Source organism: Pelodiscus sinensis, chromosome 12 (assembly GCF_049634645.1).
Source record: "Pelodiscus sinensis isolate JC-2024 chromosome 12, ASM4963464v1, whole genome shotgun sequence".
In the NCBI taxonomy this organism is placed as follows: Eukaryota; Metazoa; Chordata; order Testudines; family Trionychidae; genus Pelodiscus; species Pelodiscus sinensis.
In genome coordinates this window covers 48,226,027-48,248,772 of record NC_134722.1, presented here as the reverse complement: position 1 = coordinate 48,248,772, position 22,746 = coordinate 48,226,027, and the positions used below count along the sequence as shown (strand labels likewise).

Sequence of the window (22,746 nt, the reverse complement as noted above, 5' to 3'; positions counted from 1 at the left end):
CCACACCAGCACAGTCTTTGATTGGGGAGCCAATACTATGTTTGGAGTCTGACGCGGGCTTTCTAGAGGTGCTGGGAACTGGGCAGACCATCGTCCGTTTCTGTGCCTCCGGCTTGCACTGTACAACCCCCCAGCCGTTTTTACAGTGCTGTTCTGCCTTGTCAATATGAAACTCTGAAGTGAAATGGGAAGATGGAGGTCAGCGTAAGACACATTTCATTTAATATGGAAGCCAGGCAGTGGAGTCAGTTTTCACGTCGCATTCACTAGAAGCCTCCATTAGTAAATGTACCTGAAAGTCCCAAATCCAATCAGGAAGTGCTATCAAATGTAAGGGTGCTTGTCAGAGTACATGGAGCCTGGTTTCTATTCATCTAGAGGGAAGCACATCTCTGCAGCGCACATTTCTCAGGCTCAGAACAGCTGCATCAGCAGAAGCAAGGTTCCAGAACGATAAATGCTTTATTCTTCACATCACTTAAAAATAGAGGGACAAAATCTCACACTGAAAGAGAGACAATCACATGGAGCTGTGTATATTTTACATAATCCTACTTCTAAAGTGGATACACAAAGGAAATTCATATCCCGGCAAGGTTTAGAAAAGTTGTTTTGTGGATTTAAATAGAGTCACACTGGATGTGGTAACACGGAAGATGCCAGGCAAGGAGCAGCGCATGGGAACAGGTGCCCTATGCGGGGAAATGGTCTTACAACTTGTGTAACATTCTTGAGAGTTTGCCCTTGGCAAATACAAATCTCCCTCTTCCCAAAATGAAGTGTCCTTGCCCACAGAAACACACCTGGGCTGAGAATCAGTCTGCATACCTGGCACTGGGCTCACCCTCGGCCCTGCCAATGCTTCACGGGGAATTCTGGTTCAGAGCCACATCTAGGATGTGCAGAATTGTGCCACAGACGAGGCTACCTGGGACCATTCGGTGACCCTCGGGCAATCCCTGATCGCTGCTGTTAAATTTGGTACATTTTCTCTGCCTTGCTATTTGATTCAAACGATATTCAGCCACATGAGCATTAGGCAGGTTAACATGATTGCAACTACCCTCAAAAGGCACAGAAGTCTCCTCCCCCTTGCCAACTTTCTCCAGATAAGACAGGTCTACGATGCCTCGCTGCACTTGGATGAGCCTAGAGGCGCGGCCAGGTTGGTAGTATACACACATGAAAATGCAGAAGAGAAGTGTTTTCACTCCGTTCCCACAACTATCTTCTTCATGGCAAAGACTAATGGCACAGGGATGGGTTTACGTGATTGATAGAAAAGCTCCACCCAGCTTGCTTTGCCCAGAAGCCTCAACAAAAGCATACAGACAGCTATGTCTTGTACAGGACACTTTCACACCATCCCTGGGGAAATGGCCATGGACTTCAAGCTGCTTTCGTTGCAGCAAGGGCAGGAGGACTGCTAAGTACAGGAGAGTCTCAGAGGTTCCTTTCCTCGGGTAGCTCTCTGGAGGCGTCTGCAAGTCCCAGCCCTGCGCTAGCACTGGGAGGGGTCAGCGATAACCCTGAGAGGCCAGAGACAGGCCAAGAGGTGCACTGCATCGAGGCAGGCTGCCAGTTCAGCTGGAAACAGAGAAACACGCGAAGGAATAAGGACAGATTAAAAATGAGGATGGGGGGGGAACACCTTGTGCAGCAGCACCACATGTCCCTGTGCCTGAATGCACCCGCATGGCAGCTGCGGTCCCCTGGGCGCAGCACGTGCAGGAAGGCCACTCCTGGGCGGGGTGCTCACGGTGGGCAGCAGGGAGCGTGCCGCACAGCTGATCGCTAGCAGCACGTTTGGGATGCTCCTCCCGGGAAGGCTTTACAGAGCCTCTCACTCCCACTTGTAGAGCTTCACCATCTTCTCCGTGAGAGTGGCCAGGAAGTGGCTGCGGTTCACCGTGAAGGGGCAGATGTCCAGCACAGGGAGGTCAGCTTGTAGCTTCTGCAGTAAGGAGCCACTTCCAGCATCCCATACCTGTGAGGTACAAAGGGTCAGTCACCACGGCCCCCCCGCAAGCCGTGCGTCTTTCCAGAGCTGCTGCTCCCCCTCCTCAGCTTAGCCCAGCCCGCAAACACCTTCCCTGGTGGCCACAGAGCTTGCCGTTAGCCCTCTCTGGAAGGGATCATGAGAGCCGGGCCATGCAAAGTCCTGCCTCCCAGACCAGTTCTAACAGAGCCAGTGGTGTCCTGGTGGCGGGGCAGGAAGCGCAAGGCTACTCCATACTCCACTGTTAAAATGACTGCTGCAGACACAGCAGGCCCAGCACTGCCAGCTGACATCCCAGAGGAGAAAGGACCCTGCCATTCCTTCCCTGCCGTGCTGACAACATTACAACGACCTAAGGAATCAGACAAGTCATCTGCAAGGCAAGAACGGGGTGGCTTGAGGAAGGGCAGGCCAGTGGGAGAGATTACACACTGCTCCCAGCAGGTTGCATTATCTCCGGCTTAGGGATCAACCAGAAAGCAGGCTGGGAAGTAAATTAAATGACCCATGTGAGGGAAGGTGGGGCTGCATGTGGGTCAACGCTAGTCCCTGGCATCCTAGGCTGCTGCCAGGGTAACTGCCAGGCTACCACTGCAGAAGGGGGCATGAACTGGATTCCAGTCAGGGCAGTGGAAGCCTGGCTGCACCAAGGAGGCTGCTCTGAGCCACGGGCACAAGGAAGAACTGCAGCGGGGAGTTTGAGTCCTTGGCGGCAGCGCGTCCCTGGATCGCATTGGAGGCGCTGGCTAAGGAACATCAGAGAGGAGAAGGCAAGCACTGTCCTCCACGCACTCCTCTTCAGTCCTCCCCCCTGTACTCTGGGGAGACACGCGCACGAAGCCACGTGCCCTCTCCCGGCTGCAGGTGGCTGGACAGAGGAGAAACTTACGGCCGCGGTCTGGGCCGACTAAACCTGCAAGCTTTGCCAGCAGCCTTCTCCTGCGGCCTCAGGTGGGATGTGCGGGCCAGGCAGCATTAGCAAGATGTAAGGGGGGCTCAGACCATAGTCTGGTGGCCACACTACCCTGATCCTGCAAGTCATTTTGCCCTCGGGGCCCCAGACCCCAGACTGAGGCTGGAGTCTGAAACGTAGCCACTCACTGCCGAGTTCTTAGCCTGTGCGAGCTCAGGGACACCAGAAGGTGGGCAGGCTGGCCCTTTGTGAGGAGACCGCACCGCAAGACCTCATGATGTGTCTCGGCAGGCTCAAACTCTTCCCTGGGAGTCCGTACTGAGCTTGCGCACTGTTACTGTAAGTGGCACTGGCGCCATTTGTACAGGGAGCTGTTTTCTGTGGAGGAAGGTGTTAATTCCTTGACCCTTCCCAGAGTCTAACATAGCTAAGTACATTCTGCCTACCCACAAACCTCCAGTAGGAAGCAGGGACATGTCTGCTACCAGGCAACCTGCCTGTATTTAAATTAACGTAAGTGCACAGCATCTACTTTTGTGCACTGCTAGTTTACGGCCAAAAGCAGCATCTCCAAATAGCCAGGGAGCGCGCTGGTCCCGCATGCCAAGTGGGGAAAGTTAGTGCGCACGGCAAGTTAATGTGCACACATGCCTTCCTGCCCACTCACCTGCTACCCACAAAGCACATTCCAGCACCCAGGAGTAGGGCTGGGGCAGAGACAAAGCCCGGCAATAAAACACTGCCCTAGGGCAAGTGAAAGCAAAAAGGAGATACCATGGCAGAGTTCGAGGCCTCGTCGCCAGCGCACACCAAGACGCTGCCATCCTCCTCGGGACTCTGGAAGATGGCATTTTTGGTCAGCAGTTTGCAGGTGGGCCCAGCACTGAATGTCTGGACTGGGTGGCAGGAGCAGACCACGTCGACAGATGCATCCGTCAGCTGGCTACAGGACAGTTCCATCACCACACAATGCAGGCAATTGTTGCTCTTATCTGTGGGGTGTAAATAAATAAGCTCTGCTGAGGATCTGCTGAGAACCTGCCAAGTTTTCCCACTGGCCAGTAGCCTCTCCAGGAAAGGGCAAGAATGAAGCTGGAAGGAGACAAGACTCCTACCCCCCCCCCCCCCCCCACACACACACACTCCAGGTCACCACAGGGGGCAGAGACCCCCGGCAAGAGGCACTGTGGGACACGTTCTGTACACATGCAGACACACACAGAGCAGATCCCGCGGCCCAGGGGAGGCCTAGTACTACTGTGCTATCCAGGCCTTCACTGCTGGAAAACAGAAGCACCATTTCTGCTATGCTCTCGGCTCCCCTAGGCGGAAGGGCACCTCTCCAATGCTGCCACCTCCCCGGGGGGGCGGGGGAATGTGGCAGAGCAGAATGACAGCAGACGGCTAACAGCGCTGCACAGAGGGCGCTCTGCGTGCCCACAACTACTTACTAGGCCTGTAGGTTGCAAGGCAGTGCCGAGTGCTGATTTCAGTCTGAATATCAATGCAGCCACCAGGCTCCAGAGGCAGATGGTGAGGCTGGTAGGAGTTGCTGGCCTTCTGTTCCCAAAAACAGCCTCCTTCTAAGGTCCCAGCCACTACTCCACCATACGGCAGTGCAGCAGAGGCCATCCGGGGCAGGTAGGAGAGCGACACCATCGGACACCTGAAAGGAGAATTTGCAAGAACTTGTCATGCCAGCATTCAGCTTTAGTATTTCCAAGCCCCTTCCTGGCCAGTTAGGCACCTGCTGTAGAGGAGCTTCATTTAGGTTCTATGTCCCTAGCTCCTTTGGCTACTTCGTGGTTTGGTCCATTACCTTTCCAGGAGCTGACATCCACTGGCTGCTTTGTAAAGCTCCAAGCTGCCCTTATTCCCCTTTTTATAAATGGCCACTGCTCTGCCCTTTTCTGGTCCTCTGGAATCTCTCCTGCCTCCCGAGAGTTTTCAGAGAATAGAACTGCTAAGGGCGGAGACAGCTCCTCAGTCGGCTCCTCAGAGAGCAGGACGCCTGGTGTTGGTCACAGCGCTAATCCCCAGGGCTTAAGCCTCCGGAAATTACATACACAATACTACTCAACCTGTCTGCATCACCTCGTGCTAACTCTGGTCAGAGCCCTGCTTCCCCATGTCCAAACCAGCAAGAGAGAAATCCAAGCCAGAGAGGTAATGATCTTGGTGCTTCAGGGTCTTAAGCCCCAGCTTTCTTCTAGCAAACCAAACCAAACCAAACAGTGGCCCCATGACAACCCAAGTGGGGGGTCACAGTTTACTAATCCTCTAAGAGGCGAGCATAAGTTAATGGGAAAGAAGAGGCCAATGCCCAAGGAGGCATTTGCAAACACTGTACAAGAGCTGCTCCACCATGCCAGTCGGGGACATCAGAGCTAAGCAGCTCTGAAGAGAACCACTGGTAGCTTGGCATTATTGCTAAGTGCTGGGCACAGGCTCTCCTTGGGAACCCTTCTGCACAATAGTACAATACTTCCAACAGGTCTCTTAGCATGTCTAGGAACCAGCTATCACACAGCTTGGCCCCGCTACCTATGAAAGAAGAAATCAGGTACACAGAATGCAATTCATAACAGTAACCCTGTGCCCCTCCCGCATGCTCACACTCAAGCTACCTTTCTCCACACACTCCTGACATTGCACACTAAAATAGGCTGTGCTGCCAAACTACACACGGCACCCAGAATCGTGACCAGACACCAGTACTAGGGATTCATTCTCAGGTGCTCAACTGCAGAGGGGCAGTCTGTCTGTTCCAGCCCTGCGACTAGTTCTGAATCAGCCCTGGCTGCACCACAAGCAGGATTTGTACAGCTTGCCGTTAGCGTGCGCAGGCGATCACGCTCACCTGATAGATGCTACATTTTACTTCCTGTGTACTTTCCGGACAGCAAGCACAAAGCCGTACCTGGACTTCTGAGGGGCTAGCTCCTGGACATGAGCGCTCGTGTCCCTTAGATCGTACACCAGGATAGAGCCATTCACTAGCCCCGCATAGACATAGTTGGTATCATCCAGGCACCAGCAGCAGCTCCAGACAGGGCGGCCAGCATTGTAGGTCTGGACCACAGTGTTTGTTGTCAAGCTGCAGAGGGAAAGGAATACACTGACAATGCGTGTAACACACCCAGCCAGCGACTCCAGAACAAAGCCCTCCTGGGGGACTGAGCAGTAGGGTGTCCTACAGATTTCATTTCCCACACCAAAGAAATGGATCTGAAGAACATGGCTAGTATAGCACCGTGAAGCTGTGAAAACCAACAAGCTGGCAGCATTCCAAAGCAGACAGACGCTGAAACAAGTAAAATATTTCCTTCTCTCTGGCCTCTTGGTCTGATCCCAGGGAACAAGTCACTTTACAGTGGCTGCAAGGACTGATTTCAGACTGAGGTCCTAGCTGCTGTGTCGGGAGAACAGGGTTACATCACTTGACCGGAACTAGTTCGGAGAAGGTCTCCAAATACTGTGATCTCCCTGAAACTAGGAGCCTCTCATTAGGGTTTCTCCCTCTGCTTAGTTATTCTCCTCTGCATGTTTATCTGAGGGCTCCAGTTCTGAGAAATAGCGCTTACCTCAAGGAAGCGGATTTAAGCAAGTGTTAATAGGATAAACAAAACAGTATCCCCACATATTTTATTGATACAATACAAACACACACACAGATCTGCATGTCAAAAGGCCAGTGGGGAGTGTATGCGGTGTAAAATTATCTTGGTATTTGGGAGAAGGTGGAGATGCTGAAACAGCAGCTGAATTGGCATCACTGAAGAAACTGGAAAATAAAGTGGATTTTGCTTGGAGGGATGTATCAAACATGTGGCAAACTGAGATCTAGTACGGGTGAAAGATAAAGATGGTATCAGCAAAAGGAACGTGCAGTCGTTCACCCAAGACACCTGCAACGCATATTCTGCGGAGGGGACCACAAGGGAGAAAAGTTCCAACAGTGGGGAACCAGACCGCAATGACTTACCAGAAGAACAATGTGAGGTTTTCTCCCTCCCACCAGAACAGGAGATGTAACAAAAGGGGCAAAGTACAACATAGAGAATCCCTATTAGGGCATGCAGATGAGAACACGGGATTAGAAAGGGAGGCTGACCCAGTCAAGCACAGGCTCAGGAACCAATGCAGGGAAGTGGAGACTGGCTGAAGCAGGCAGTCATGGAAAGGAGAAAGGAAAGGCTGGATATAAGCGTTGCTGGAGACTAGTTGGTGGGCATCTCCGCAGGGTAAAGAGGAAGGCTTGGGAATAAGCACTGCTATACTTCTGTGATGAATGGCAACTATTTGCATTCAACGATCTCCAACGAGGCAGAATACTAACCTTGCTCTCAGAACTTACACACTGGCTTTAGACAGGCAGGAAGCAGTAATGTGTGTTACCTCAAAAGGAGGAGACACATTCCACCACCCAGACAATAGGAACGGGAAAATTAGAATTACATTAATATTTCTGCAGAACAACGCTGCTTTCTTAAGGACATATGCACTGACGCAAGGAGCACAGAACACAGGAAGAGATAACTACCTCAAGCTCGAGGGCATGCCCAAACCAGAAAGGGGAGGGTCACTTGAGTAGCACTGGATCCCAGGGTATAAGGTCAGCCAGTAACAGATACTGGTCTGGACAGAGGTGAGCTAGAAGCCAAACCCTGGAGCACGTGAAGGGCAGCAGGACTGGACAGCCCCATTCAGCAGCACACACCTGGTAAGTTTGAGCGTGTGGTCCAAAGCAGCAGAAAGCAGCAGGCCGTCTGTCCGATTACTGAAGGCCAGGCCCCGGATCTGCTTACTGTGGATGGGAACGTACTGAGTGCTCTTCAGGTTGGCAGCACTCATCATCTTAACGCCACAGCCTGTCGTGGAGAAAGGACAAAGCTGATCATGCAGATCCTGTTACTGGGGGGCCGACTGCCCCGCGCTGCACTGCAGAGCCACAGCCCCACACTGGATGTGTGAGGCATGAGCACAGGAAGGACGGGTACCTGATCTGATGCTCAGTCACTACAGAACCCCTTATTCTGCTCCCCCAGGCCTTCTGGTCAGTGTGACACAGGGCATGAGAATTTCACAGTAACATTGTGATCTCTCGGGGCCAAGTTAAACAAACCCTAGCGCTGGGTGGGGCTGGAGCTCTGTACAGATAACAATGCACTTTCAGAGGACAGGCACAGGTAAACTACTCACCTGAACCCTAGAAACGTCACTCTACAGAGCTCCAGCCACATACTACTGAGCCAGAGAGCTGTCACCATACAGACGCTCAGATGACTAAGGTGAACCGAGGAGCTGTTCAGAAAGAAGTCTAAGATCTCAATTCACTAGCCACAGAAGTGTCTCAGTTCCCGGCAATGAGAGCCGGTATGACAGTGTACCTATTTTACAGACAGGAAATTGCACACAGAAGACAAACAGCTTGACCAAGGTCACATAGCAAGTCAGCAGCAGAGCTATGAATCCAATACAAAGGATTTCCCAAGCCCTCTCCATCCATGGGGTAATACTGCTTCTGTAGGTATATATGGCTAGTTACAAACGCATTCAAACCAATATCTGAACATCTGTTCCCAATTACTGGGCAATCCACACTTCTGGATCAGAGGGCTCCTGGATGAGAGCTTGCATTTAAAGCTTCTCCCCAACTCCCGTGGGTGCATATCTCCAGCTCTTGCAAGGGAATCTTCTCTCTGAGAAGCACCACAGATCTTTCTACACTGCACAAAGGTGGGGTTTCCGAACAAAGGACAGAGCTGTAAAGATCAAGTACTGAAGAGCCTATGGGGAGGTAAGTCACACTGCTGGGAAAAAGCTGAATGGAGATACGGTAGAACGGAGACCAGTCGTATTAGTGAGGGGTCACTCCGATCCACAAAGTGGATGTCTGGGTGGACTGAGGAAGAAAGAGCAGAGAACGTGTTTAACTTTTGCAAGCCTGCAAATAAGAATACATTGATTTGTCTATAAAACCTAAAGAGCCTGTAGTTAGTTGATGACTTACCAGGAATAAGTGTGGCCTGCGGAGAGGGTTGTGACACCACAAGACAGCTAAGGGAGTCACAGTAAGCCATAACCCGGCAGCTCCCAGACTGAGACACCAGGAAGGCCTTCTCCAAGTGGTATCTGTGCTGGCTCTGACTGGAGGAAAGGCAGCCTGGGAAACAGGAGCGAGAGCGGCCAGGCTGCTGAGAGGTGCTAGCGCTGTGCTGGGCCATGAGTGCTTTCAGCTCCTGAAAAGAGAGAGACACGGGCGCTTTACTACTCCACTGCAGCTGCTGCGTAGCAGGGCCAGTCTACAAGGGAAGCGCTGCCGCCATGCTGCTGCAGCACGTCTGGGGGAAATGCTCTATGCCAACGGGACAGAGCTCTCTCATTAGCATAATGAGCCCACCTTGCAGCAGCCCCCCACCTCTGCCACAAGGAATGAAAATCCTTGGTTTAAATGCGAGATGTGTCTCAGGAATTCACCACCACGAAGGCAGGTCAGTTCCTCTCCTCTGTACTATGCTTGGGTCTTTCTAACTCTAGCCAGCAGAGATTCCAGGAACAATTCAGTTTTGTAAGGCGCCAAGACTTGTTCTTTCTCCCAAGCCCAGAACTATGCTCTACAACATTCAGTGCAGTACCCTCCAGAGCGACCTGTGCTCTAGCAAAGGAACAGGCACTTGCACAGTACTGAAAGGGCAAGCTGCAGACAGTGTCACTATAACAGATGTTCACTGGATAGTTTCCCTTCCCACAAAGGCCATCCACACGAGGTGGGAGACCACGGCAACTCTGAGAAGCAGTCTACCCCAGTGGTTACAACTTAACCCAAGGTCCTGACCACAACCACTAACCCCATGATGCTAGATGCTGTGTAATCACAGACATTCACAGATACCTAAAGCAGACAGAGAGATCGGGCCTGCCTGCCACAGTGTGGATTACTTAAAGACGCACTCCAAACACAGTACACTGTCTGCAAAACAATTAAGCACCACAGAAATGAGATTACAGATTTAACCTCTGTAATGTATGCATAAACTAGCTGGTACAATTGTACCAACTAATTTTGCTCAAACCAGAATTAATCAACAGTAGCAGTTCTAAAAAAAACATTACAAGAAAATAGGAGTTTCTAGATCAAACTAATTTATAAATTATCTCAAGCCAAAAACATACAGATAAGCAAACTAAGCAAAACCCTACTTGAGAACTTACTGAATTAAGAATATTTAATTTATATACAGCCGTGGTCACCAACAGGTCGATCGCGATTGGAGGCCTCGACCCGCCGATCGTGAGGCATCCTGTCCACACCGCCCCCATTTCCCTCCCACCCCCGAGAAGCCCCACTACCTAAAGTGAAAATTGAGGTAGTGCCAGCTTCCCGGGGATGGACAGAAGTCCCGCAGCTTAGCACCACTTCCGGCGATTCCAGAAGTGCGCTAGCTGCTCTGCCGAGTTTACTGTGTGAGGGAGCATCGGCTCCCTGCACCGCACAGGAGGGGTGAGTCAGGCCCGGGGGAGGTGCACAAGATGTATAATTATAAATGCTTTATTTTAGATTTAAATAGCATGAATAAAAAACAGATTATTTATTTCATAACTATAAACACGTGATTTTAATTTTATATATTGCATAATTTAAAAATAAACTGTTTATCAGAGTGTGTAAGTAAGAGTTAGGGATAGCAAGTGATGGACAGGAGGAGAATAGAGAGGGCGGGGCGGTAGATCTTCGCCTGTTCTGAGATTTAAAAAGTGATCTTGGGTGTAAAAAGGTTGGAGACCACTGAGATACAGTAAACTTCCGATAATCCGGTACCTTTAGGTCCCAGGGGGTGCCGGATTATCAGATATGCCGGAGTACCCTGGGGTGGGGGGGGAGGGGTTGGTGGGGAACTGTGCAGCCTGGGAGAGGGCGGCACTGCGGGACCAACTCAGCAGCACCCCAGCTGCTCTGCCCCTGGCTTCCCAAAGTCCACCGCCTGTCAGCAGTGGCCTTGGGGAAAATAAAAAAGAAACTCTGCTAAGCCATGTAACAAGGATTCAGCACTGGTGAAATGTACCAGGTAGCACAACAGCTGAAAGTCCCAATCAGCCTTCCCGTGCTCTACACCTGGGGTGGGCAATAATTTTTTTTTATAAGGGAGCACTCCAAGAATTTGATAAGTGATCAGGGGCCACCTTCTTGCTTGCAGCAAGGCAGTGGGGAGTGTGAGATCTGGGAGGGAGTTTGGGTGAAGGAGGGGACTGTGACTGGGGGCAGAGGGCTGGAGTGCAGAAGGGGATGCAGGGTATGGAAACCAGCCAATGGGAGCTGCAAGATTGGGGAGGGGGGTAGCATGTGAAGCATCCCCCCCCCCTCCTCTGGGCTCGCAGCTGTTCACAAACAGGGGCCCACAGCTGGCTGCTCTGCATGACATGCAGAGGTGAGGCAGGGAGGGAGCCTGACTGAGGCTCCTGCTGCGCCTGCGGGCTGGCTCAGTGGGCTGCATATAGCCTGGCCCTGCTCTACAGGAAACCAGTGAAGCCTTTCCAGCCGCAGCAGCTGCTGCTGCAAGTGATAAGATCTCAGAATGTTACAGTTCTCCAGTCTGATCTGGAAAGGAACTGATCACCAGGCATTTCTGCAGCCAACAGTGTGCTCTGAAAATCTACAGGTGTGGTCTCTAGACAGCACTTCCCCCTGCAAGCAGTCTGCTAGCAATAAACCGGTCACACTGAGAGGAGGCCAGAAGAGCTAGTGCTGACTCCTGACCTGGCTGCAGCAAAGATGGAAAAACCTACAGGACAGAGTCCAAAAGAAACCTGGTCTGTTAGAGCCCAATTTACCGAATACACACTAGAAAGCTGTGTCAGAAACACAAAATGCTCAACATAGGCATTCACTCTGGTGGTTATACGGAGTAATAGCATGTGGCTTCAGAATTAATCACTTGATTATAATTGGGAATTTCACTTGCAATAACATGAATGACTTATGAACAGTGATGGAAGTGGGAGGGGTGTGTGTGTGCATGCGTGCAAAATATTTTATCTTGTTTCTGTCTTCTTGGAAGAGCAGGTAACAAGCTCTCGCAGACTAAACATTAAAAAAGGGGGGGGGGGGGGGAGAAAGGATGTTAGATAGGGACATACCCTGGCCACATATCCAAGCTTTCCTATACTCTGAAGCCAATGGGTTCCTATTAATAGGCGCACTATACTTAGATGCTCAGTGGCAGGTGGATAACTCAGCACTAATAAAGCTGTAATAGCAGCAGTCAGAAAACTTGGAGCTCAATGAAGTGGCCATCAAGCATCTCAGAAGCACAAGATACTAGTGGTGTGTGCTGCATGCGCCTCTGTGGTATCCAGGCCAGCCCGGATGCTCAGGATTCACTTTGTGAGCCCTCAACAGCTACATCCAATACTGCTAGCTGCTGTTTGTCAGGAGAGGGAAGGCACATCACAAGATGAGCTGGAGAGCCCATTGTCAATGGGTAGCAGCTGAACTTACCTGCACTTGCTTGCGAAGTTTACTGCATTCATCTGTCAAGACCTGCAGCTGGAGACGACTCTGTGCCGATTCCAACTCGGCCTGTCTCCGCAACATCTGCTCCTTTTCTAAAGAGCTGAAGCCAGGGGAACAAAAGTAAAATAACATTGACTGGAGCTAAGTTAGGATGTTCCTCTGGGCTACAGTTCTATCACCAGTGGAGGTGAAAATAGACAGACATGCTCAAGGTTTTCAGTAAATCCTGTTTCACGACCTTGCACTTTCTATTACCTTAATTAGCCTCCTGGCCATTAGCAGGTGGGCAAGGTGTTTTTGCATAAACAGTTCTCATCTGCACCTCCCTCCTAATAATTCATTGGAGGTGAATAGAAATGATTCTCAATTATACTGAGTTACATGTAGCAGTAACCTTTTAGCTAGAGGCTCACGAGGACCATTCTGCTGCTTTTATCCCCATTCCATCAATCTCCAAATAAAAATGTGAACACGGAGGAAAAAAGATTATTTACATGTCCTATGTAACAGTTCAACAGCCAGAAAGAGCGAGGGGGGATTTGAGAGCAGCCTTTAACTACCTAAAAGGACAGAGAGATGCTGTTCTCAGTGGTAACAGGAGGAGGAGCAATGGTTTCCAGTTGCAGTGAGGGAGGTGTCAGTTTGATATTAGGACATCTATTTCCTTAAGAGGCTGGTCAGGCACTGGGATGGGTTCCCTAGGGAGGGAGTGGAATCTCCATCCCTAGAGGTGTTTAAGTCCCAGCTTGACAAAGCCCTGGCTGGGATGACTTAGTTGGGATTGGTCAGGCTGCATGAAATCTGTTTTCTTTCTTAGGCATGCACATGTGGGACAGAGGTGGCACCTCTGAGGAGTATATTCCATACCTTTTCATGCGCTCCTGTTCACTGGTGTCCAGTGCCTTCAAAGTGCGGGCATACAGGACCACAACATCAGAGCGCTTGGCCTTCTTATTACACTACAAGAAGAAGATCATTTTATCAAAGGAAAGTAACATTCAATTCAAACCCAAATTAAAAGTTAAACCCAAATGGTAACTATTCTGAAATTCCCCTTCAAATGTTGCTATCCATGCTATTTTGAAAGTTTGGATCCGATTTCCTAGTACAGCATCCATCTTCCAGAAAACTTCCCTCTGCTGCCCTGGTCTTGTGTTTCAAGAGCACCAACCACCCAAGACAGCCACATAAATCCTGTGAGCAACTCAAATGCTCATGCAAACACACAGTTCCCACCAGCAAGAATCAGGTACTTCTTGAGTCTGCTCACAACTCTATCATGTACGCACTATCTGGTGTTCGAAAGATAATGCTGCCATGGTTGATCTTCTGGGATTTGATTTAGCGGGTCTAGTGAAGACCCACTAAATTGAGAGGGGGCTCCCATCAGCACCAGGACTTCTGCTCCTCATGAAGAGTAAGGGAAGCTGACGGGAGCACTTGTTCCCATCGGCCTCCCACTGTGTGAACAGAGCAGAAACTCGATTTAAGATGTATCTGTAATTAACATAGCTGGAGTTGTATATCTTCATTCAACCTTCTGCTGTAGTATAGACCAGGCCTTAAGCTCGCTGAGCTTCAGTTTCATTTTATTAATACCACCCTGATCGGGAGAGGACCTGCAAGGGTTAGCTTTCAAAAAATGCTTCGTAGGCATCAGATAAAAGAAAGTAGACAGACGATATCAAACAGCCTTTGGGGAATCCCACATTACTTCCTGCCTTTTATTGCAGGTGTATCTACTGTGCAGTAGTACAAAGACAGACATCACGGTCATTATTTTCATGTCTGGCAAAAGACTGTATGTGTAGGTAGTCAATGCCTACAATTGCTTCCCTAGCACCTCCCAGCTGTTACCGGCAGGATTTAGAACACAAAACCATCATGTACTCAAACCACCTTTTCTACAGAGCCACGTGCCCAGCAACGATGTGAAAATCAGTTAAAGTGGGAATGGAGAGAAAAACCCTTCGGGCTAGACTACCTCCTTTCTAGAGCAACAAGCCCATCCCAGAAAGGCTGTGTCGCTAGAAGACACTCACTAAGCAGCCTTAGGGAGCCTTACAAATCATTACACAGACATCCATAATGCTCTACTAGAAAGTTTGGTGGAATAGAATAGACACCAAAAATCTGATCCCTCAGGGTATCAACTAATGTGTTTCCTGAAGCATCTCCCCTCCTCCCTTGGAAAGAGAAGTACTGAGAGAAAGAATGAGACATCACAGAAGTTTAAGAACTGAAGTCCAATTCTAAGGAATGCTGCCCGAGGATTTTGTTCAGGGAAAAAGTTACACAGATTTGACAAGGATGAGCAGCGAGACATATCAGATTTTTAGGCCTTTCCAGTTTGGCCATAGGATCCTTTTGTTCAGCTGCAGTCTACTACACCAGACTCTCAGCAGGAATTCCACTCAAAAGCAAACAAAGAGGGCAAAATTATATGATGGCTTTTTCATTTGAGAGCTCTTGGACTCTGGGGCCCTCAGGTAAGAAGGCTAGGAAGTGATAGCTGGCTCCTTGCGTTGTAAATTGAACACAAGGCACCATTAACCCTCTGCAAACAAAATGTACAGTCTGTAAAAACCACAGAACATTGGGAGAACGGGAAAGGAAGAACTGAACGAGCCAGCCTGTCTTCCAGTGCCACATAACGTCACTCGGGATATGTGTAATGGGCAATTACAAACATGCCGCTGGCTCACACCAGCTACTCAGGCTACGGCAGTGGTCACCAAGCAGGAGATCGGGATCTACTGGCAGATCTTGGAGCCTGACAGGGGATCCCGACTGGTTTGGCTGGCCGGCTATCAGGTGCCAGCACTTCATCTGCCCCTCCCGCACTGCGCTGCTGCTCCTGCTCTTTCCCAGAGCCTCAGAGCTGCCCCCGGGAGCCTCCTGCTTGCTACGCAGTCGGGAAGACAGAGGCCGGGGGGGGTGCTGATGTCACTCTGCCCCCCGCCCCTGCACCCCATCTTCACAGAGCGAGGAGGGTGGGTCCTCGGAGAAGGGGTGGGGTAGGGGTGTTCATGTCTGAGGTAGATCCTGGACTGAAATTCACAAAGCCACCTTGTGCTTAAAACAGTTGGAGACCACTCGGCTAAGGGCCTGATCAATTGCCGTGTAGATGTTTGTACTTGGGCTGCAGCCTGGGCTCCAGGATCGTGCATCCCTGAGCTCAGACTGCAGCCCCACCCCAGTATTTACACCACAGCTAGAGAGCCCCGTCGCCTGAGCCCCGCCAGCCCAAGGCAGCTGGTAGAGCCTGCTACCGATGTTTTACTGCAGCACAAACATACCCATGGGCTATGCCTGCATTTAAAATATTACAGCAGTGCTATGCTTCATTCTTCATGGGAGAGGCTGAAGCAAGATGAACAGCTGATCCTGGTGAAAAGCACTTCGAAGCAGTGGGGACTTCGTTACTTTTCACAGGTTTAAATGGTGGAATTATTTAAAAACCTGACATAATTCCCTTCTGAGTAACAGCCCCCTTCCCAATGGTCACATGCTGCTTGACAGTGCACCTTACCTGAGGGCATTTCCCTGCCTGTCCCTTGAGCCACCTTACGATGCAAGTGTATCCAAATAGGTGTCCACAGCGCAGTGCTGACAGCCGGTGCTCCCCAGCATTAGTCCACTGCTCAAAGCAGATGGCACAGGTGTCCCCTTCTTCCTCATCCAACAGCGCAGTGGGAACTGTCGTATCAAGGTTCTTTACTGGAGTTTTCTGAAACAACAGCAACGCTCAGGCAAATGCAGTATGTGTCATCTTTGCTCTCTGCCCCAGGACTGCTGGTTCACTTTACCTGTTGGGGCTGGACTTCAGTTTCTTCAGTGGCATGACCTTCATGCTCTGCAGAGGAAGGCAAAAGTTGAGGGGCCTCTGGTTGGACCTGATCAGAAACTTCAGAGCAGACAGGAGAAAAAGAAAGTAATTTATTTGAACAGGTTCCAGGGTTTTCTTCCTTAGATTCTGGACTGAATTGTCTTTTGTAGCTTTCGTATTCTAGGATGTCAGAACAAGCTCTGATGCAGTAACTAGTGTGGATTGCAAGCAAAGGCTTTACTCAACATACTAGAAATATAAATGATATCATGTACTGAAGTAAAAAAACCTCATTAGCATAATCAGCAACGTGATTTTGTAACATTTTCATAAAAATCCAGCCCTCTGTACTGAAGCAGGACCAAATAATCCTAGCCTAGACCATCCCTGAAAGGTGTTTGTCCAGCCTGTTCTTAAACCTCCAATCATGGGGATTCCATAACCAATAACGGAAGCCTATTCCAAAACTGAACTACCTTTAGAGTTGGAAAGTTTCTCTTAATACCTATCCTACATTTCCCTTGCTACAGATGAAGCCCATTACTTGTTGTCCTACTTTCAGTGGACACGGAGAGCAATGCAGTTAACTTATCTAAGGACAGGTCAGGTCTCCCCAGCAGTCTTTTCTCAAGTCTAAACATGCCCCAATTTTTAAACCTACTTAAACCCTGACCAGGTTTTCTAAACTTGTCATCATTTTTCTTGCTCTCTTCTGGACTCTCTTCAATTTACCCACATATTTCCTAAAGCGTGGCACCTAGAACTGGAAACTGTACTCCAGGTGAGGCCTCATCAGACTTGTGTAGAGTAGAACCATTTCATTCCTGCATCTTCCCTACTCTCCAGAATATTAACCTTTCCACAATTACAACACTCTGACTTGTTCAATTTGTGATCCACGATAGGCCCCAAATCCTTTTCGGCAGTATTTCCACATCGTCAGTTATTCCCTATTTTGTAGTTGTGGGTTTTATTTTTATTTCGAAGTATAATACTTTGTATTGTTTTTCTTGAATTTAATTTTGCTGATTTCAAACTACTTCTCTAATTTGTCATGGCCACTTTGAATTCTAATCTTGTCCTCCCAAAGGCTTGAATCAGGATCAACTATTTTCTGTCAATCTCTTGAAACACACACACAAAATATATTGACTGAGCACTGTATCACTGAGTTTTCTCTTACTTTTATAACAAACATTAGGGGTTCATGAACATTTTTTACTTTGAATAAGAAACATCAACTTGAAAAGGCTGAGAAACACTGAGTGATCCTCTAGCTAAGTGAGTAGCTATTCCCAACACAGCTAAGCATAAAGGGAAGTTACATGAAGCAAGGAACCACCATTTGAAGAACATGAAATCCTCAGCAATAAAAAAAATCCCAGGCCATATCCTCCACCGTATGTTGGCTTAGCTGGTTTATACTGATTTACAATAAGTGAGGCCTTCTGGTTTGGAGGCTATCCTTCATAATAAAGTTTGGGTGAGGAAAGTGAACTACAGAAAGGCAAAACCAGACGAAACTCTAAATTAGTTATATTGAAGATTTCCAGGAGGCATCAGTGGATATGTAAACAGCTAAATAAAGTCTTGCTCAGGAAGGATTATGTTACTATTCCCCCGCTGCATTACGGCAGCAAACCATCCTTATCAGCTATGAGCATACCAATCGTAGACCTTTGACCAGCTCTGCTATAAAGCTTGAAAAGATTCTCTATAAAGCAGTGTCCTCTCTCAGGCTGCAAATGCAAGGAGAGGAATTTCTGGCATTTCAGAGCTCCCAGTGATGTGAAACCAGCACAAACCTTCCAAACTGTCAGCTCTTGGCACCTCTTCCTGGGCTACCACTGCATCTTCCTCCTCAGTGGAGCTGCTACTATCGGAGCTGCTCAACTCCAAGGTCTCATCGGAGCTGTGACCACTATTGCCAACTGGAAGATGCAAAGTCTCCAGTGGTGGAACTGCTGCCGCTGTTGGCCCTTGGGTCCTGCTGACCCTGAAGTAACTATCCAGTTGTACCCTGGGTCTGAAAAGCAAGGAGTAAAAGTGACAGTGTTTTGTCAGATTCATTATTGCTGGGACTATAAATAGTTAGTAGAAAATTAAATCCTCGTTTGTTTCCCACAAACCCTAGCCTCGGTTTACAGGCCTAACAGCTACATCCAAAAAGATCAAAAAATGCCTCACTCAGAGGAGGACCAATCCCCAGGTAATGCAGTTAGTAGAATTAACAATTCTAAGAAGCATATGCAACATCCAGCTGTGACAGTGCTTTACTACATAGGTCTAGAAAATGCCTCTCACAAAAAACCCTGCTTTTTCTTTAATCATCTTTGGTAGATATTTTTGTCATGTCACAATCTTGCAAATGAATTTACAATAATGATCAGATAGAAAAATGATTATGCTATTTTACTTGCCAATCAAAAAAAATTCAAGTCAAAATTTGCAAGACTGCTTAATGGCACAATGAGGCATATGCAGAAGTGAATTTCATCTGCAGGTGAATTAAGGGCAAACTGTATGGCTGTGTTTAGTGTCTTGGGGTGAGATCCTGGCCCCACTGAAATCAATGGCCAAACCTCCATTGACTTGAACAGAGCCAGGATCTAACCCACACTATATAGCATGGAGCGGAAAAGACAATATGTAAAGAGTTCAACATGAAAGTCTCTTTGTTGATGGCCGCCCCCCTCTCCAAAGGTTCAGGTGGCACTCAAAATAGAATTAAGATTTAATCTAGGGGTCTCAAACGCCCCGCTCTGGCTCCATCTGCAGCCCGAGAACGTCCCCAATCTAGCCCAAAAATATTTGGAAAATGTTATTTAATCAGGCCTGTGCAGCTGCTGGATACGCGGGGGGTGGGGTGGGGAGGGGAGAGAGCTAACAGGGCCTCACCCTCACAGAGTTTTTTTGCTCACAAGCCTTCCTGTTTGCTGAGGGGACACCAAATACTGAGGAAAACTACAGTTTACACACATGAAGCTAGGTCTCTGAACATTTCTGTAATGCTTATCACCACAGTATCTTAGCAACAAGTGTCCTGCCAAAAAGCATGATTCCCAGAAGGGTCTAAAGGGCAGATGAGCAGAATCATGTTACTACCTGCTAGGATTACTGAAAGCTCAAGATGCACAGAACTTGGCCTACCTCATGCAGGTGGCCTGGACTCAGCTTTCTAGAGTGCAGCGCTGCACCGGATGCCTGACAATTTTAAAGTGAAATCATGAGGTTGGAGGAAAGCACTCAGACTTGACTCCATTTTAGTTTTACCTGGCACTGATGGTCCTCTGGGACCCACCACCTCTTTGTCGCCGTCGAGTTCTCCTTGTTGGTGGCTGTCGGGTGATCTCTTGTGCAGCCTGTCGTTGAAACAGCTCCAACACCCTATGCAGCCTTTGCAGCCCATCTAGGCTAGGGGCAGCATGCAACTGGGGGTCAGACCCAGCAACAGGAGCTGTTTCATCAGCACCGGAGATCACAATAACTTCTTCGTCAGCAGGAGGAACCATAAAGCCTTCTGCCCCTTCCCTGGGCACTGGAGAGTGGGACAGCAGAGCACGATCAGAGGGGTCTGAAGGAAACGCCTCCTGAGACTCTACAGGATAAGCAACTGCTGGCTGAAGATCCACTTCCATTTCTTCCTGTGCCATTGCTGAGAGAGGCATGGAATGGAGAAAACAAACATGTAACATTAGTACAAACACTTGGAGTCCACCTTTCAAGTAAGGCACAGACACACTTGACTCATGCCAGAATCAAGACACTGACGATGGCAAGATCCTTAAAAGACTGAGATCCAGGGCTTAGACCTTTCTCTGGCAGCTAAGCTGATCTGAGAATTCCAGTTTAACTGTCCTGGGATTTACGTATCAGTCAGCAGAAGCATTTTCACCTCCTCAACACTGGGAGTCTCAGACCCACCACAGCTTACGCTTTCTAACCTCAAGGGCACATTCCAATTTCCTCTGTAGAGGAATAGGATGGAATTCTCTTCTGTATAATATGACTTCATCTATATAATAGTGCTGATTCAATTTTAGAATAAAGGAATTCAGAGTGAAATTCAAAGAATATTTTAAATAAGACCCCTTAAGAGGGAAAAATATAAAACTTGTTAAATCAGGTATGCCCTTTATGATGATTGTTATTTTCTTTAATGTTATCCAAACACTGACTTAGGAGGACTTTGAAACACTGAGTGTTGTAAATATTTTGAAGTCCTCTTAGTAAGAGGAAGTTACTAGCTTGATCAATAGAGTTAGTGTGTTAAAATACAAATTCCCTGGCTTTTGCTGTACCCTGCAAAACATGACTAGATTAGACCACTGACCTAGAAATGAATCTAACCTTAAAGTTAAACCTACAGGACTGATGTGAAGTGTACAATGTAAACACAGAAGGCATGGCAGAGCTAACTCCATGTTGCTTCAAAAGTCACTAGCTATTATAAGTTTCTGTGATAAGTGACTCCATGTGAGAACAGGCACACAGAATACAGAGAAAATTCCTTAGATTTAGAGCCCTGCAAATCTGTGGATATCCACAGGTTTTTTTTGCAGATATGGGTATAAATACAAATTTTGCATCAATACCCCTTGCAAATTTGTGGATATGCGCTTTATATCCATAGGTATCTGCATCCACAGATGTGAATGCAGAGAGCCACGGTTCATTTGTGCAGATATGGCTCTATGGATACAAATTTTATATCATGCAGGACTCTACCTAGATGTTCCACTGACCATGATTTCAGAGCCATCTTTAGAAAGGGATAATGAAGCACCACACATGGATTGTTTGTGATCTGTCCATCGGTGCTACCAGCTAGCATGGACATTCTTCAACAAAGTTACTTTGGCACTTCAACTATTCCCCAACTTCCTGGCTGGATACAATAGCAAAGCTAGTCTCGACAAACCCACCTTCCACTGGGGAGTAACTAAGGTCTGGGCGACGCAATTCCGCCCTGCTCTCCCTACCCTGTCCCTGCAAAGGAACAAACCCGCGTGTGGACAAGCCCCGAACCGCAGGGCCACAAGGCCGGACTGGCTGCGCTGGTCTCAGAGCCACGCAAGCCCGGCGGGGCTGGCCGGCCCGCCCCGCAGGACCAGGGGCAGAGCTGGGGGGCAGGGGGCAGCCAGCAGCAGGGCGGGGGGGCGCGGGGGGGCGCTGGGGGGCTCATCCCCCCCCCCCGCGCGGCGCAGAGGCTGCGGCTCCAACCGAACTCGCGCGCCCGGTTAACCGCCACCGGCCGGGCCCCCCTACGCACCCCTCAGCAGGGGACATGGCGCCGCCGGGGGGGTTGCAGGGCGCGAGGAGAGGCGCTCTGGCCCCGCCCCCGCAGGCCTCCCCGGGGGCGCTCTGGCCCCTCCCCGCCCGGCGACGGGCCCGCGGGCGCTACTGGGCGGGGCGGGGCCCGCACTCACCGCCAGCCGCCCCCTGAGAAGCGCTATGGCTCCCCGCTCAGCTCAAGCTCCCCGCCGGCGCCTGCCAGCCCACCCCCGAGGCCCCATTGGCCAGCTGCCTCCCGGCGGAGGCGAGGGCCGCGCCCCTATTGGGTGGTGCGGAGGAGCGTCCCCGCTTCTCATTGGATACGTTGGCTGCCACTTTAGCCAGCGACGGGAGGCGTAAGCTCTCCCTTTTCATTGGCTGAAAGTCTGTCAGTCTGCTGGAGTGGGCGGGAAAACCTCGCCTGTGCCCCTTCGTGACTAGAGGAGCGGCCTGTCGATCAGATGCAAAAGAGGCGGGACTCTGCTTCCGGAAACCCACGTTGACTGGAGGAAGGCACGGCCTGGGCGGGGAGCGCAGCCATTTCGAACGGCAGAAAAGGCGGGCGGGGGGAAGAGGAGGGGCCCAATCCGGCCCCGCCCCCCAGCACACGGCGTTACACCACCCCGAGACAGCCCTTCCCGGCATGCAGCGCGCCGCGCCATGCCTGGTCAGGGTACTTCCCGGCATGCAACGGGCCGGCCTTGGGCGGGAGGGTGTGACTCCCAGCATGCAGCGCGCCGTCCAGCCCCCCCCCCCCCCCCCCCACGCTCTGCAAGGGAGGCTCCTGGCATGCAGCGCGCCGGTGGCCCAGGCTGGCAGGGGGCAACCCTCCCCCGTCGCTGGTTCTGCCTTCAGCATCCCTGCAGCCCCTCCCCGAGTCGGGCTCCCCGCTGCCTCAGCCCCTCCCCCACCAGGCCCAGAAACAGGTCTCCTCACCCCTCCCCCGGGCTGCCAGGCGCATCCCTCAACAGGGCCGGCAGCGGCAGCGCCCGGGATCAACGGCCCGGCGCTCGAGGCAGCGACCCGGGATCAACGGCCCGGTGCTCGAGGCAGCGCCCCGGGATTATAGACTCATAGACTCATAGACTTTAAGGTCAGAAGAGACTGTTATGATCATCTAGTCTGACCCCCTGCACAGTGCAGGCCACAGAATCTCAACCACCCCACAACGGAATTCTCAACGGAATCTCAACGGGCCGGGATCAACGGCCCAGCGC

At 50.1% G+C, this 22,746-nt stretch overlaps 1 protein-coding gene across 4 annotated transcripts; it reads right to left on the bottom strand.

Moving 5' to 3' along the window:
- Positions 1-443: 443 nt before the first annotated feature.
- RFWD3 (ring finger and WD repeat domain 3) lies at positions 444-21,837 on the bottom strand. 4 transcript variants are annotated; one of them, XM_075940676.1, is made up of 13 exons: positions 21,685-21,837; positions 19,529-19,910; positions 18,061-18,281; positions 16,236-16,333; positions 15,959-16,156; positions 13,294-13,385; positions 12,412-12,526; positions 8,926-9,154; positions 7,633-7,783; positions 5,833-6,009; positions 4,364-4,578; positions 3,687-3,904; positions 444-1,987 (listed from the first exon to the last, which is right to left on the bottom strand). In XM_075940676.1, the coding sequence occupies exons 2-13, from the start codon at positions 19,906-19,908 to the stop codon at positions 1,844-1,846; spliced, it is 2,238 nt and encodes a 745-aa protein (XP_075796791.1). In that variant the 5' UTR covers positions 19,909-19,910; positions 21,685-21,837; the 3' UTR covers positions 444-1,843. The 4 variants fall into 4 exon arrangements, with proteins under 4 accessions (XP_075796791.1, XP_075796794.1, XP_075796792.1 ...); XM_075940679.1 differs by having other exon boundaries at positions 16,236-16,282; XM_075940677.1 differs by lacking the exon at positions 21,685-21,837 and adding an exon at positions 21,181-21,426.
- Between the last annotated feature and the right edge of the window lie 909 nt (positions 21,838-22,746).

Coding starts and splice junctions, on each gene's coding strand:
- RFWD3 (XM_075940676.1), bottom strand. CDS start 19,908: ATGGCACAGGAAGAAATGGAAGTGGATCTTCAGCCAGCAGTTGCTTAT. Junction 9,155..12,411: donor AACTTCGCAAGCAAGTGCAG/GTAAGTTCAGCT, acceptor CTCTCTTTTCAG/GAGCTGAAAGCACTCATGGC. Junction 1,988..3,686: donor AGGCCTCGAACTCTGCCATG/GTATCTCCTTTT, acceptor TGTACCTCACAG/GTATGGGATGCTGGAAGTGG.